General features: G+C 45.4%; 1 protein-coding gene across 1 annotated transcript in view; it reads left to right on the top strand.

Moving 5' to 3' along the window:
• trabd2b (TraB domain containing 2B) overlaps window positions 1-16430 on the top strand; it is a 77735-nt gene extending 61305 nt beyond the window's left edge. The window contains exons 5-7 of the mRNA XM_084164627.1: window positions 11415-11511; window positions 14937-15212; window positions 15424-16430. Of these exons, the coding sequence (XP_084020753.1) occupies window positions 11415-11511; window positions 14937-15212; window positions 15424-15661 (611 nt within the window). The 3' untranslated portion in view covers window positions 15662-16430. The remainder of the gene's footprint in view (window positions 1-11414; window positions 11512-14936; window positions 15213-15423) is intronic.
• The last annotated feature ends 1065 nt before the right edge of the window (window positions 16431-17495 follow it).

Genomic DNA, 17495 nt, shown 5'->3' with positions numbered 1-17495 from the left:
CTCACACACACAGACACACACACACTCACACACACAGACACACACACTCACTCGCTTTCTCTACATAACGCAGCAATACGCACGTACATGTAGGAGGAGGAGCTGGTGTGGCAGTGTGTTGGAGTCGGAGACCAGTGTTTCAGCACTTTTTCATTTGCTAGTTCCTTGATGCTGCCTTCATTCCCTTATTGAAAACATCCCCTGGAATGTCCTGCAGCAGCCATAGCCCAGCCACCACTTCACTGATATACACAGTGAGGCAGAGAAAGTGTGTTACAGTGTGTGTGTGTGTGTGTGTGTGTGTGTGTGTGAGTGTGTGTGTGTGTGTGTGTTGTGTGTGTGTGTGTGTGTGTGTGTGTGTGTGTGTGTGTGTGTGTGTGTGTGTGTGTGTGTGTGTGTGTGTGTGTGTGTGTGAGTGCGTGTGTGTGTGTGTGTGAGAGGGGTCGGAGGCGAGTGAGTTGTATGGCCTAGAGAGTTGTTTATTACTGTTTTATTCTATCGCTAACAAGCATTGTTCAATACTGCGGATACATGTGCAAAACTCTAAATACAGTTATCACAACACTCTATGTGGCAGCCTGTGGATCATCTGTAGCTCAATTGGTAGAGCATGGCGCTTGTAACGCCAGGGTAGTGGGTTCGATCCCCGGGACCACCCATACGTAAAAATGTATGCACACATGACTGTAAGTCGCTTTGGATAAAAGCGTCTGCTAAATGGCATATTATTATATTATTATTTGTCATTGCTTTGACACAAAATGCATTCAATGACAACATCTTTCAAATTACATAAATACTTGTCTCACAAAAACACATTTACCAACAAAACTTTATGTATCTACAGACCATTTTGCAAATGTTAAGATACCCTTTTCAAAACTGTTAAACTCAAGCTTAAAAGCTACTGAAAATTGAATTAGACTGCAATTTGTACATTGCTACAGTAAAAGCAAAATAGAAATTCTGTTCAAATATTTTTTATTGAACACACACAAGAATGGTGTACAGGTATGAAAGACATGTGTACAGTTCTTATCTAAACATAAGAGAACAGACATGAACAACAAGACCCAGAGTTCTGGACACAAAACAAATATTACAAAACACGACATACAGAACAGGGACAGGTAGAAAGAAAAAGGGTAGATGTAACCCCCCCCACTTATACACCCCTTTATCCCCCCCCCCCCCCCCCCCATTCCACCCTATTCCCCTCCCGACTGCTCGAATGTCGGGGCCAGCACACCCTGCCCAAAGGTAGATTATAATATGACAATTGAGAATGCGTTAAAGAGTACAAATTCACAGCACCGACTGGTCCAAGTAAGAGAGGAAAGGCTGCCAGATTTGATCAAATGTTGATAATTTATTGTTCAGAATATATCTAATTCTTTCTAAGTGTACAGTGTTTGCCAATTCGCTGAGCCATAATTTGGTAGAGGGCGCTTCCCTCCTTTTCCAAAACAACAAGATTAATTTTTTTGCCAAAATGAGACTGTAAGAGATGAGTTGTTTTTGGGAGTTGGTTAATCCGTTTAGGGAATCGGACACTCCCAGGATTATCAGAAGCGGGTCTGGGTCTATTGAAGTCTCCAGAACTTCAGAGAGGACCCCAAAAATTCCACACCAATAACCATACAGACTAGAGCATAGGGCAAAGCAGTGGAGTAGTGTACCCTGCTCAGCCTGACATTTATCACACATAGGGGATGTATCAGGAAATATCCTATGCAGTTTAGTTTTGGAAAAGTGTAATCTGTGTAATACCTTAAATTGTATGAGACGATGTCTGGAGTTAATGGAGCAGGTGTGGATATACTCCAAGCTATCCTCCCAGTCTGCCACCGAAATATCAGTCCCTAGTTCTTCCTCCCATTTTGCCTTAATGGCATCAGTAGAGGGTGCGCTTACGGATTGAAAAGTGTCATATAGACGAGATATCAGTTTGTCTGAGGTGGGGCATATTTTTATGCATCCGTCAAACATGGAAGGTTTAGTATTCCCAAATGTTGGGAGGTGTTTTCTAACATAGTCTCTAATTAGTAGGTATCTGAAAAAGTTACTTCTGGGAAGGTTATAAGTTTCCCTCAGCGATTCAAAGGAAGCAAAGGTCCCTCCTATATATAAATCCCATCTGGTAGTTATCCCCAACTCTCCCCATCGCTCAAAGGTGTTATCAAGGTTAGAGGGGGCAAAGGAGGGATTCCTGGCAACAGGGAGCATGAATGATATTGGTCTAAGCTCAAAGTGGACTTTAATTTGCTTCCAGATTCGGACTGTGCTATGTGTAATAGGATTGTTACGGTAAATTGACATCTCCAGATTGACAGGTGACAAAATCACAGCACCAATAGAGAAGGGGTGACACTCCTCCCGCTCCATGCTAAGCCAGCTGGATGGCGGAGGTGCGTCATCCAGCAAAAACGTAACAGCGCGGAGGTTAGCGGCCCAATAGTAAAATATAAAATTTGGGAGAGACAATCCTCCTTCCATCTTGGATTTACATAGGTGTTTTTTACCTATCCTGTGTGTTTTATAATCCCAGATGAAAGGATTGATAATAGAGTCCAGTTGTTTATGAAAGGATTTAGGTATGGGATGTTCTGGTATAGGTAGAGCAGTTGTGGGAGGAAGACCATTTTAATGGCATTAATTCTTCCGAGCAGAGAAATTGGGAGAGTTCTCCAAAATTGTATGTTTGCCTTGAGATTTTGCATCAGAGAAGGGAAATTCTCTTTAAATAGTAAGGAGTATTGTTTGGTAACTACAATTCCAAGGTAGATAAATGTTTCTGAAGATAACTTAACTGGAAGATGTTCTTGCCAGGAGGTGTTTTGCAACCGTATGGGCATTAATTCACTCTTGTTCCAATTTATTCTGTATCCCGAGAAGGTACCAAACAAATTAATCACCTCAAGAATAGCTGGAATAGCAAAATAGAAATTCTAAAATAAATAATAATAACTCTTAATTATTCACAGCTGATTTTCATTCTACATTACGTAACTGAAGACCTACCCAGGTGTTTTTCATTTTTATGTCATTACGATCTCTACAAAAGGGGACATCTTTGGAATATATTTTACATAAACATGGACCCAGCCAGAGATCATGTAGTGGCTTACAGAGGTGGAAAAATTGCCGGGAGAGGCAGAGGATTGCGTAACCGTGGTGGAAGACGACTGAGGGGAAGACCCAGAGTTGTAGTGTCAGATGAGATTAGGGCTACAATCATTGATCATGTTGTCAATCATGGTCTATCAATGAGAGATGCTGGTCTCAGAGTGCAGCCAAATTTGCAACGCTCAACTGTGTCATCTATTATAAGAACCTTCCAGCAAACTAACAGGTAAGATATGCATTCTGCATGGGCATCTAACTGTACTGAATATTACTGTAGAGTAGTAAATCGAGCAAAAGCTCTCCGAACCACTTGTGTGTAATTTTATTTCTGTTTTAGGACCCAACGGTTACCAAATGGAGGGGGGAGAGGTAGGATTTTCTCTGCTCAGCAGGAAGCTCTAATTGTTTACATGGTCATTAGCAACAATGCCATAAAACTCAGAGAAATTCAAGAGAGAGTGTTGGCAGACAATAATACATTTCAAAATGTTGAAAGTGTAAGCACGACAACCATTGCTAGGGTTTTGACAAAGCATCATATCAGCATGAAGTAGGTGTAGACTGTTCCCTTTGAGAGGTCATTCATTTCATTCATGGATGACCTCAATGGAAGGCTTTTGCCAGGTGAAGAAAGAGGGCAAGTCAGAAGAAATATAGAAACCTGGGTGATTGTATGGGACAATGTGGCATTTCACCACTCCCATGCAGTCACAGAGTGGTTTGCAGCCCATCCCGGGATGGTGTCACTTTTCCTCCCCCCTTACTCTCCCTTCCTCAACCCCATAGAATAATTATTTTCCTCATGGAGGTGGAAAGTTTATGTCAAATGTCACTATTGGATGCAATGAATGCAGGATGCCTGGATATCTGGTGTATTGCGCGAGAGGCCATACGGTGTGATGTGGATGAGAACTTGTGGCCCAATGCAGCAGACAGGGTTGACTAGCATTGTTATATATCTGTTTCAGTTGGACAATATGCTATGCATATTCATAGTGTGTATACACTTTTTGTTTGTTTAACAGTACTGGAATTACATATTTTTGTGCATTTTGGAATTACTCTGCAAAAAGCAAAATACAGTAATATGCAAAAATACAGTAAATTATATTGAAGCATATTGCAGCCTTTCTGCTTTATTTCTTTACATATCTTGCAGGACATTCTATACAGTACAGGTTTGCCACTCTTCTTTTGTAAAAATGACTGTTGGTTCATCTAAAAAAATATGATATTAAAGACAAATTGACACATTTTCAAGTGGTAGCTGTTTTTAGAGTTTCGTAGGTCATGATACAATGAATGACAAAATGTGTATGTTGTGAGAGACTATTCGCTTTCATTTAGTAGAAAAGGTTTCTTTTGAGACATGTAGGATGTGCATTGCCAAGTTGCATGTTGTTTTGATAACTGTATTTAGAATTTTGCACATGTATCCGCAGTATTGAACAATGCTTGTTAGCAATCGAAAAAAAACTGTAATATATACAGTAATACAATACATACTAATATTTGTATTTGAGACAGGTCGCTTTTGTCTGTTATAGAAGTGTGTGGGTTTGTGTGTGCACTGTGCATGCATGTGTGTCTATTTACGTGTGTGTAATAGGTTATTGTTCATGTGTGGGTTAAAGCCATGGTCGTATTCTTGCACTCTAGATGTCGCCTGCTTTGTCACAATGCCTCCCCCTCTCTCTCTACTTCCGTCTGTCTCTGTCTGCTTTCCTGTCTGCCTCCATCCCCCTTTATCACACTGACGCTATCTCTCTCTCCTCTTTAACTCCATCTGCTCTGTCTCACTCTGTCTTTCCATGTCTTCCCCTCCTCCCAGTAGGAATGTTTTATGGAGAGAGAGAGGAGGAGAGGAGGAGAGGAGGGGAGAACGGGAGGAGGAGAGGAGGAGAGGAGGGGAGGAAGGGAGGAGGACAGGAGGAGAGGAGGAGAGGAGGAGGGGAGGGGGAGAGGAGGAGAGGGGAGGAGAAGAGGAGAGGAGGGGAGGAGAGGAGGAGAGGAGGAGAAGAGGAGGTGGAGAGGAGAAGAGGAGAGGAGGAGAGGAAGAGAGGAGAGGAGGAGAGGAGGAGAGAGAAAGAGACACCAGGAAAGAGGACTAGTGGTCTCCCTCTGATAGTTTCGTATTGTATTTGTACAGGTGTGGCATGGTGTGTGTTACTGTATCGGTGTGGGTGTGTATGATTTAACAGTGGTGCCTCTGTCTTAGTGCCCACCCTGTTGGGCTGACGTGTCCCTCCCTGCCTCCCCCTCTCCTGCTCACCCCCTCTCCCCGTCCTGTGCGTGAGACTGACGATGCACAGGCCCCGTCTCCCCTGTCGCTGAGCTGGGGCTGTGGCAGGGAGACAGCCTTTTTTGGCTTGCATACATCTTTAACTCACACGTACACACACATACACACAGACACAGACACACAGAGACAGACACACACACACACACACACACACACACACACACACAGTAGGCAGGCAGATACACACACACAGGCGTGCGTATAAGGTCTGTCTGATATTAGATTCACTAGTCAGAGCTGAAGAGGTGCAATATTAAAACATAATATTTCAGTCATCTCCCCATTAGCAACAGACTCAGTGTGGAGCCCCACTTTTCTGTCTCCTCTCCTTACAGTCTCTATACAGCGCAAAGCAGACTCATGACAGTCTGTCACCAACGCAGTATTGGCATTATTACATATCCTGACCCATAGCATTCTACATACAGTATGTATGACACAATCCCCTGTTATCAATATAAATACTAATAATTAATCTGGTGTAAGTTTAGGGGTTGGGCCCATAGTGCTATTCCCTCTCTCTGTCAGGCCTGTAGCCTCCCTCAGTCCCTCTCTCTGTCAGGCCTGTAGCCTCCCTCATTCCCTCTCTCTGTCAGGCCTGTAGCCTCCCTCATTCCCTCTCTCTGTCAGGCCTGTAGCCTCCCTCATTCCCTCTCTCTGTCAGGCCTGTAGCCTCCCTCATTCCCTCTCTCTGTCAGGCCTGTAGCCTCCCTCATTCCCTCTCTCTGTCAGGCCTGTAGCCTCCCTCATTCCCTCTCTATGTCAGGCGTGTAGCCTCCCTCAGTCCCTCTCTCTGTCAGGCCTGTAGCCTCCCTCATTCCCTCTCTATGTCAGGCCTGTAGCCTCCCTCATTTCCTCTCTCTGTCAGGCCTGTAGCCTCCCTCAGTCCCTCTCTCTGTCAGGCCTGTAGCCTCCCTCAGTCCCTCTCTCTGTCAGGCCTGTAGCCTCCCTCAGTCCCTCTCTCTGTCAGGCCTGTAGCCTCCCTCATTCCCTCTCTCTGTCAGGCCTGTAGCCTCCCTCAGTCCCTCTCTCTGTCAGGCCTGTAGCCTCCCTCATTCCCTCTCTCTGTCAGGCCTGTAGCCAACCTCAGTCCCTCTCTCTGTCAGGCCTGTAGCCTCCCTCATTCCCTCTCTCTGTCAGGCCTGTAGCCTCCCTCAGTCCCTCTCTCTGTCAGGCCTGTAGCCAACCTCAGTCCCTCTCTCTGTCAGGCCTGTAGCCAACCTCAGTCCCTGTGTGCTGGTGGGATCCCAGGCAGCTCTAATTAGATCCGCAGGGCTCATTAGTCTGCTGGTAGATTACATACTTCATTAGCCTCTGGAACAACAGATCACAGCTCATTCAGCACTAATGGCTGCTACGCCACATTGCACTGACACATGTACACTCACTCCATCTCCATAACTCTCCTCTCGGTAATACAAACACACATGTTCACACACTTTCTCTTTGCCACACACACACACCGGCACACATTGCATGTATTGCATGGACATACAAGTGTACGCAGACACACAATGTCAATTATGCTTGCAATTCTTTACACAATTTGTCTAAAGTCTGTCATGAATTACTATGTATCAGCGGATCTGAGAGCTACAAATGTATCTAACATGTAGCAGAGGGGCTTGTTGCAATAAAGAGGGGATGAGGGGGTGAAGGGTGGAGGAGAGGAAATGAAATGATGAAAGGTGGAGCAGGAATGAGATGAGAGCGATAAAGAGACCTTTGAGTGGGGGTCTATGAGGATGCCATGGCTTCCATCATATGTATGCACCACATAGCTACCGTCAGCGTGTGTGTGTGTGTGTGTGTGTGTGTAAGAAAGGAGCCTTTCTCCAGACGCCTGCCAGCTGCCCTCCCCCCTCCCGTCCTGTCCTAGCAGAGAAGGAGTTAAGACCTCAGCTGTCAGCAACAAAAACAAACTGAGGGGGCAATTTTCACTAAATGTTTTAACCCCACCACAGGCCCAGCCCAGCAAATCAATGTCTCCCCCTCCTCCTGATCTTTTCTCTCGCGCTACCTCCCTCTTTCATCTCTCTTCTTCCGCAGTCTCTCTCGCTCCTTCCCTCCTCCATCCCTCTCTCTGTCTCTGTCTGCCAGGGGAGGTTCACACACAGCAGCATAGCAGCAGTGGCTGTAGCCTGTGGGGTCTGGCAGACACAGTCTAAATATGGAAAGCCAGCGGGAAACACTTTAAATGTTCCTACAGAAAACCATTGACCCCTACAGTGGTCCTGACATAGTCCATGTGGTCCAGAACCAAGGTCGCCATGGTCAGGCTGTGGGTCTCTGAGTATGCAGCATAAAGGTGGTTGACCTACAGGGGGTAAATGAGTATAAATGGCTTTTGCTGATTTGATCCATTAGGGGACCAGGACCGGGACATGACCATTCACAATTGTCGGCCATCACACCCCACCGGTAATGGCACTCAGAGGGTCTCACCCACTCCACAGGGGGTAGACGAGGGTGTAATGTGCAGTCTTAAATAAACAGTTGTAGAAGGGTGCTATTAGCCAAGGAATCATTCCATGTTATACATATAAAAATGGCCAGTGGTGACTTGATGCATTAGGGGACCAGGACACGACCGTTCCCGGTCATCGGTCATCACACTCCACCGGTGGAAGCACTTATTGGGCTGCATGCATAGGAAATGAAATCATTATGAAGGGGAGGAGGGGAGGAGAGAGGGATAAGGAGGGGAAACACTCCTGATTCCCATTAATCCTACTACTAAAACAGAGCCTGAGAGCTTCAGGGTAGAATTTCCTGATTCCCTCCTTTAGATTTACACGTCAAGCGAGAGGTGCTCTGTTCAACACCATGGTTCAGCTAGTTCAGATGCACTTCGGCTAGAATTTCTCTCCCCCGGTTGGTTGACTGGAAGGCTGGGAGGTGATTTATAGATGTGCTGGTACTGTAAAAGTGTAAATGTACACCCAGGGTTAGGGTGCAGGGATGCTGGAGTTATTAAAGCTTTGTTACATTACTCATTCTCACATTGTGGAAGGGGCTGAGTCAGACAGGGACTTCCCTGAGCATCTCTACAGAGGCAGGCACACACTCACGCACACATGCACGTGCCCACACACGAGTGCACACGTACACACGCACACGCACACACGATTGCATGCATACACACGCACACCCACATACAGTATACACACACACACTTGCACGTCGTGGACGCACGCACACACACGTGCGCACACACATCAGAAACATCGGATAGCGCTCATATTTCCAATTAGGGTGGAGGAATTCATCCTTATTTTCCTTGGCCGACTTGTTTTGTTGGAGTGCAGATTTGTGTGTTTTATTCCATTCCATCCATCACCTCTCTCTCTCTCTCTCTCTCTCTCCACCCCCTGTCTTCTCTTCTCCCTTTTTTCATGGTCTGCTGTTCCATAGCCTGTGAAGCAACAGCTTGTGTTTGTTTGCAGCATAGTAACAGTGCCCAGCGTGTGTTCTGTGTGTGGAGGTGTGCGTCATCGTCCCCCTCCTCCACCTCAGGTGTCCACCAACCAGCCTGCCTGCCCATGCTCTGAGGGCATGGATCCCTCTCTCCTTCTGACGCTGGTACAGCCTCCATCTCCCTCATGCCTGTGCCTATCCACATCACTCTCTATAGTAGAGGGATTATCCCTATGTCCTCTCCCCATCCAGCGTCGCTTGGTTATATTGACAGGGTGCAGGGATGGGGAGAGGGAGGGATGGAGGGAGGGAGGAGCGGAGAAAGGCAAGGACGGGCTGTTTGAGTAATGAGGTGCTGACACGGCTGGAGTCAGGCCCACGAAGCCCTCAGCCTGGGTGGCAACAAGACACACGCTACAATAGAGGAGAGAGGGATGGGGACAGAGAGACTGAATGTGTGTGTTTGTGTGTGGTGCAGGTGTGTTTGAATGTTTGTTTGTGTGTGTGGGTGTTTTGGGTGTGGGTGAGGGATTGAGGGCATTTTTACATATGAAATTTGGAACCCTGGTTCGGTTTCCTGGAACATTATGTTTTGCTTTTACAAGACCTGAAAATAACTGTTTCAGGGTGTGATTTGAGAGACGTACATTCTACATAACGTTAGCTAGCTAGCTAGTTTACAACAAATAAAAAGTTCCACGCGACTCGTGCTGCCGCGTCACAATACCTGGTACTCTCGTCCTGGATTTTGGAACCGTTACTCACACAAGTCCAGGATTCGTTTCAGTCTGGGTTCGTTTGTGTTTCGCACATGCTTTATAGCTCGGATCAGGGTACCAAGCGCTCCAGGCTCATACAGGGGATATGTGAAAGCGCCCTCACAAATCAAGAAAGAGAGAAGAATGCAAGATATCAGAAATGTATTTTCTACCTCCTCTAATAGTCTCTAGAGTCAGAAACAGTCACTCTGAGAGACAGGGCAGACCAGAGAGAGGTGAGGGTACATTTGGCCTCCTGTAGCAGGTGTGTGTTCCTGGCTATAGTCCTGATCTCTGTGGCTGTCTGGTGGCCAGGAAGAGAGATGACCACACACACATGCACACACACACACACACACACACACATACTTATAATTCATCCCACACATACCCCGGACCAGACTAAATGACCTCCTCTGCCTGTGGTAACCGTACGCCTCTGTAAGAACTCTGTTCAGACTGTTTATGTATGACATCAAACAGAGACAAAATAAACAAGACACATCAGACAGCTTGACATCACAGGAGGAATGCACAGTGCTTTTTTTCACTGACCATAAAAGGGCTTCATAGCTGAAATGAATGAAATATCTGCTTTACACAGACATGAGGGTCACTGAAGCTGTCAGCGTCCATTCTGGGAGCAGCCTTCAGCTGTGGAGGGGACAGGAGAGAGGAGGAGAGAGGAGGAGAGGAGTAGAAAGGCGGAGTGGAGGGTGGAAGGAGTAGTGGTGTCTATTCAATGTCAATTGGGGTGGTGGGTATTCAGCAGCCTGATGATCTGGGTGTAGTTATTGGCCAGTCTGTTAGTTTTAGCCATGATGCTCCTGTACTCCCACGTCTGAGTGATGGAAGCGGGAAGAACAGGCCGTGGCTCGGGTAGCTGAGGTCCCTGATGATTTTCTTGGCCATCCTGCGACCCCCCCACCACCCCCACCCCCCTCCTCTCTCCTCTCTTCTCTTCTCTGGAGGGGCCTGGTGTGGGGGAGGGAGAGTGCTGTAATCTGGCTGTCTGAACTGGCCGACACTCTGCGACAGCCTCTCCTCACTCATCATGCCAATCCCAACGCAGCCTTTGAACTCCGCCGCCAAGAAAGTGTAGCACTGCTTTTTTCCCCCTCAGGAATGATCAGAAAAATCATAATAATAAAATAGGGGATCTGAAAAAAGCTGGCGAGCTAGGGGCCTTGAAGATTGTCAGCATGCTGTTAATAAGCTGAAGGAGCATGCTGAGGGGGTGATGTCAGAGAGCATTAGGCCTTATTGCTGGGTTGAGTGACACCTGGGATTATCAACTGTAGAGAGGAATAAAACAGCTTTCATCAGAGTGGGGCTGGGGCCTGTCTGTTTGATGTCAGAGTGAAGGAATCACACACACACACACACACAGGGTTTGGGGAAGGGGACCAGGAGCAGAGTGCACTACAATATGGGGTCATTAAGAACAAGTGTAGTGAATGATCAAGGGCCAGTATGTGTTAGGAACTAAGGATGGTCCCACTACCACCACAACAGGGGCTGCCCTGTCTCTTCAGACCTCTGTTTCAGACTAGAGACTATCATGTCTCTTCAGATCTCTGTTTCAGGCTAGAGGCTATCATGTCTCTTCAGACCTCTGTTTCAGACTAGAGACTATCATGTATTTTCAGACCTCTGTTTCAGACTAGAGACTATCATGTAACCATCTGTTATCATTACTAAGGAGAATACATTTTCTGGACCACATTGCCTGATCAGGAAAAACTCTGGGCCCTATCTATCATGTACAGCCCTATCTGAGATGTGAACTGACCTGTTGTGTTTCCTGTTAGGTCACTTCCTGGGGAACCACAGTGTGTTGGACATCCTGAGACAGGAGGGCTATGAGGTGGTGCACACACCGTCACACTACCAGGAACCAATCCCAGAGTGAGTACAGAGACACACGCCGCCCACACAGCAGGGCTACAACCCAAACACATACACACACATTGATACATACAGTACCAGTCAAAAGTTTGGACACACTTACTCATTCAAGGGTTTTTCTTTATTTTTACTATTTTCTACATTGTAGAATAATAGTGAAGACATCAAAACTATGAAATAACACATATGGAATCATGTAGTAACCAAAAAAGTGTTAAACAAATCCAAATATATGTTATATTTGACATTCTTCTAATAGCCACCCTTCGCCTTGATGACAGCTTTGCACACTCTTGGCATTCTCTCAACCAGCTTCATGAGGTAGTCACCTGGAATGCATTTCAATTAACAGGTGTGCCTTGTTAAAATTTTATTTGTGGAATTTCTTTCCTTCTTAATGCGTTTGAGCCAATCAGTTGTGTTGTGTATACAGAAGATAGCCCTATTTGGTAAAAGACCATGTCCATATTATGGCAAGAACAGCTCAAATAAGCAAAATAATATAAGAAACAAATAAGAAACGACAGTCCATCATTACTTTAAGACATGAAGGTCAGTCAATACGGAAAATGTCAAGAACTTTTAAAGTTTCTTCAAGTGCAGTCGCAAAACCATCAAGCGCTATGATGAAACTGGCTCTCATGAGGGCCGCCACAGGAATGGAAGACCCAGACTTACCTCTGCTGCAGAGGATAGGTTCATTAGAGTTACCAGCCTCAGAAATTGCAGCCCAAATAAATGCTTCACAGTTCAAGTAACAGACACATCTCAACATCAACTGTTCAGAGGGGACTGTGTGAATCAGGCCTTCATGGTCGAATTGCTGCAAGGAAACCAATACTAAAGGACACCAATAAGAAGAAGAGACCTGCTTGAGCCAAGAAACACGCGCAATGGACATTAGACCGGTGGAAATGTGTCCTTTGGTCTGGAGTCCAAATTGGAGATTTTTGGTTCCAACCGCCGTGTCTTTGTGAGGCGCGGTGTGGGTGAACGGATGATCTACGCATGTGTAGTTCCCACCGTAAAGCATGGAGGAGGAGGTATTATGGTGTGGGGGTGCTTTTCTGGTGAAACTGTCTGCGATTTATTTAGAATTCAAGGCACACTTAACCAGCATGGTTGCCACAGCATTCTACAGCGATACGCCATCCCATCTGGTTTGGGATTAGTGGGACTATCATTTATTTTTCAACAGGACAATGACCCAACACACCTCCAGGCGGTGTAAGGGCTATTTTACCAAGAAGGAGAGTGATGGAGTGCTGCATCAGATGACCTGGCCTCCACAATCCCCCGACCTCAACCCAATTGAGATGGTTTGGGATGAGTCGGACCGCAGAGTGAAGGAAAATCAGCCAACAAGTGCTCAGCATATGTGGGAACTCCTTCAAGACTGTTGGAAAAGCATTCCAGGTGAAGCTGGTTGAGAGAATGCCAAGCGTGTGCAAAGCTGTCATCAAAGCAAAGGGTGGCTATTTGAAGAATCTCAAATATAAAATATATTTTGATTTGAACACTTTTCTGTTTACTACATGATTCCATATGTGTTATTTCATAGTTTTTATGTCTTCACTATTATTCTACAATGTAAAAAATAGAAAAAATAAAGAAAGGCCCTTGAATTAATAGGTTTGTCCAAACTTTTGACTGGTAGTGTATGTATGGGCATTGGGCACTAATTCATATGAACCCTCTCACAAACACACAGTCACAAGTTACCCCATAACTTTACAATCCCACATCAACCGTGTTCACTCCAGAGCAGAAACACATTACATGTACTAATTGACCCCCACAGATGTGCTAAATGTAGCACACATGTTTCAGTACATGTAGTACACCATTACACAACCAGAGCTCAGCTAAATAGGAATCCTTTGATTCCCCCAACCCTCACTCCCTCCCCCCGCCAGCTGTGAGAGGTGGGCCAGCCTGCTCCCAGCTACCCCTTGCATGGCCACCTCATAGAAAGGCCTCAACCATTTGCCTCCTGGAGAGGGGTGCTGCATCTCCTCACGCAAACCAGCCCCCAGTCTCCCCTGTGAACTCTCCCACCCCGAACACCCCAGCATGCAGGCAGCAGCAGGAGGACTTGGGGGGGGTTGATCCAAGGGCCGAGCAGGTCGGGCCCATTAAAATAGCAGCGATAATGGTTACAGCATTCACTTGAACTAGGGTGAAAATTGAAAAATTAGGAACAACAAGGGAAATCACATAAAGCAGAGCTACAGTAAAATCTCCCATCCAGCCACTGCTTTTACAAACTCACTTCCCCACTGCAAATTCCAGCTGTAAGCAAACCGTTCCTCCCTGGCTCATACACAGACCAGGCCCCAGCCGAGCTGAAGGCCACAGCAGTTCTGTTTCAAAAACTGACAAGTGGAATGACTGATTGTGGTCGAAACACAAAACACAAAACCCCTCAAAGCATGTTGTGCTCTCTGATATGAGGTGACACAACAACACAATATGTCAGGAAGCTTGTCGGGTGTTTATGAAGTGTAAACCTCAAAACTGAGCCTGAACCCAGAGGCATCACGTGTTCTCTGCTCAATAGAGATATTATGACAGAAGGAAAAAGTGACTCAGTGTAGAGTGGCTATAGCCCACAGCCAGCCACTGTAGTCAGTATTACACTGGCAAACACAGAACTGAGCACTGTGTGGTCTGGACCTAGGGCCTCATTATGATGTCAAACCTCCAGGGTGTTTACTGATGGGAAAGCAATATGACCCTTCATATGCATAGTAGGAAGAAGTTTCCCCTAGATGTTAAGGTATATGGGGTTTGGGGGTTTTCTGATCATAGATCTGTGCCTACAGGCAACTACCGGTAACCAGATAGGGAAAGACAGGTAAGGAATGAACTCCTTGTGGATTAGTGTAGGGCCATGTTTCAATACTTTTGAAATGTATTCTAACTTCCTCCTTTCCTGCTTGCACATGATTGTGTTGATCAAAGCAATGTAATTGAACCCTTACTTTCACCTATCCGACCGTGTTACATTAGTGACTACTTCAATGAAATAAATATGGTAAGGATGAATTTCTAAGGTATTGAGTTGTCAAGGTGGTTGGGGCAGATGTCACTCAGACAAGCCTCCACATGGGTTACAGTTTCCTCCCTTGTGGCTGATTTAGACACTTAGTAAACTTTTTACAAGCACAGAGGGCATCGTGTCCCTGTTTGAAGTTCAAAGCCCTTTGGACCATATAGGTAGACTAGAAAGCACCATGGCAGTCAGGTCACCTTAAACCACACACCATTACACATTCACACACAGCATATAAGGAGAACCTCCCTAAAATATCTTACATAAACTGCTCACCAACATCATTCTGTTATCTTTAATCTATGCTAGTGATGAGTGAACACACAGCCAGGTCTATACCATAATGCTATGATATTCAACAAGCATATAGTGTTCTGTCCCACAGAGAACCAACAGATAACCCCAGCAATGGGGGCTCCGATGCGGGTACAGCCGCTCCCTCTGACTGGGTGACCAGCCCCTCAGATCTGGATGATAGCCTGGATGGTCTGGAGGAGCTGGAGGATGAGGAGCTGCCCCACATGCTGCTGCCAGACAGCCTGAGCCAGCTAGAGGAGTTTGGGAGACACAAGCGCCCCCGGAAGGCCCACCGCGGCCATGGCCGCCCACGCCTCTTCAGTGACCTGTGGGTCCGCATCGGTGACGGGTGAGAGAAGAGGGGAACAAACACACACTGTCTCTAGCTCTTTATTGAAACCATTCAATGACAACAAAAAAATTGCATAAAATGAAGAGCAGCAGACAGTGCAACTGCACACTCATAGAACACTCACACAGCGAGAGACAGGAACAAGCTCTGGCAGAAACTACCACAGTGTTCCTGTTAACCTGACTGATCTTGTTCTCTCACCCTCCAGCAGCACAACTCCTCAGCCGACTGTGAGGATAACCAATGGCTACGTGACGGTGGAGCCTCTCCTCACCCACCAGGAGCAGAGGAGGAGGACAGGCCTCTACCCCCCATTGGAGCCGCCCAGCCAGGCCTCACCCTCCGCGCTGCCCACCCCCAGCTCAGCCCAGTCCACCATCGGCACCACCCACGCCCTCGCTTGCCTACTAATGTTACTCACCTTGCACCTGCTGTTCACCTCCTGACCACACGGTGGAGCTCTCTCCACAGACACACTAACACTGTCTCCATACCTGAGCACTGTTATGTGCCTAGAACCCTAGAACATACAAAGATCTACATATAAAGATTCTGCAAACGGGAACTGGAGGTGGAAATAAACTGCTATGGGCCTGGAACATCCACAGAACATAGAACCTGTGGACATGGATATGAGGGTAGGGGACAACAGACAGACAGACAGACAGACACACCAAGGACTTCTGAGACAGAGCTGTCCGTCTTCAGGCTTCAGGGAATGGAGCAGGATCAGTCTGTGAAAAGTCCTTTAAACTCACACTGTGGAATAACTTTCACCCATGACAAAATGGATAAACGGTCTCTATCAGAGAACTAATGGAAGATACTGTATATACGACATCCATATTATGAAGTTGTCAGGCCGAGTCTTAAAATCCCAAGAAAGCAATATGATAAAACAAGGAGTATAGCACAAGGTCTGTAACTCTCAGAAGAGTCTGTGAGGTGTCTAAAACCACCTTAAATGAAGTGTTATTATTATGAATAATATTGATATTAATGATGAGAATAGACACACTAATGACTATAATAACAGCTATAACTCTGTAATAAGGTCTGATATCTTATAGACATAGGATGTGGAGCACACACACAGTGACGTTTTTGTAAATTGTGCATTTTGTTCATAAAGAAATATTGTATATTTATTATTTCTCAAAGAGTATATTTTCTTGCATTTGATGATTACTGGAAAAATAAACTTTTGGAAATTCACTCAGGTTTCTTGGAGTGCTTATTTTTCTAGGCCTGCATGTCCATGCTAATGCCAGTTAGTATTCCATTTCAAGCACAGTGCACAAATGTAAAGGTAAGCCTAGAGGTAGAGCACGGCGCTTATAACGCCAAGGTAGTGGGTTCGATCCCCGGGACCACCCATACACAAAAAAAAAAATGTATGCACGCATGACTGTAAGTCGCTTTGGATAAAAGCGTCTGCTAAATGGCATATTATTATTATTATTATTATTATTATTATTAAAATGTAGAGGGGAATTCTCCAAGAAGTGAATTCACTGCCCTCTACTGGTAAGAATTGGCATGCAGGGATTGGTCATCAAGTTTCACGGTATGGTTCTAATTTCACCACCAGGTGGCAACAGCGGCTTAAACAAAACAAAACAAAATTCACAAAATGCTCAAGCTCCAATATGAAACCAATTAAGGCTCCGTGGTCATGGACACCTCTGCTACTCCCACCACTTTCAGCAACGCTCTTGTTAGCTTTTATGTAGTCAAAGTATATATATTATGTATAATTTCCAACAGCGTAGGCTTTAGCGCAAATGTTATTTTCTGCAGTAGGCTAGTCTACAACAGGTGGCAATGGTGACAGTGAGTTGACTATTCCAAGAACTCAAACAAAGCTAAGTGCTTAGTTTATAGCACTTTGAAAACTAGAAACTAGGATTGTCGTATTTTCACTGGTGCCATATTATTTGATCTAATCCAATTCAGTGTAGATCACACCATAGGGCTATACCTTTATTTATTTAAACTGGTGTCATTTGATTAAAAAAAACGAAACACAATTTCAGTGGTTCAATTAATTTGGTTAATGTAGGCCGCCTGGTAAAATTTTATTTATTTATTTATTTATTGAGAAAACGAAACTCATATACTTGTAACCAGTTGACGATATTTTTTTAGGTTGATCCAAAGAGTATTAAAAAATGTTTTACAGTGTAGGCCTATTCCACATTGCATCTATCAGAGTAGGCTACAGCTCTTTAGATGTATTTTTACCTTTGGGATTTCATTTGTTAAAGTAATTTTTTTGTG

The sequence above is a fragment of the Coregonus lavaretus genome (genome assembly GCF_964263955.1).
Source record: "Coregonus lavaretus genome assembly, chromosome: 6".
NCBI lineage: Eukaryota > Metazoa > Chordata > Actinopteri > Salmoniformes > Salmonidae > Coregonus > Coregonus lavaretus.
Note: the sequence above shows the minus strand (reverse complement) of the source record. Positions and strands in the feature narration are given on the sequence as shown.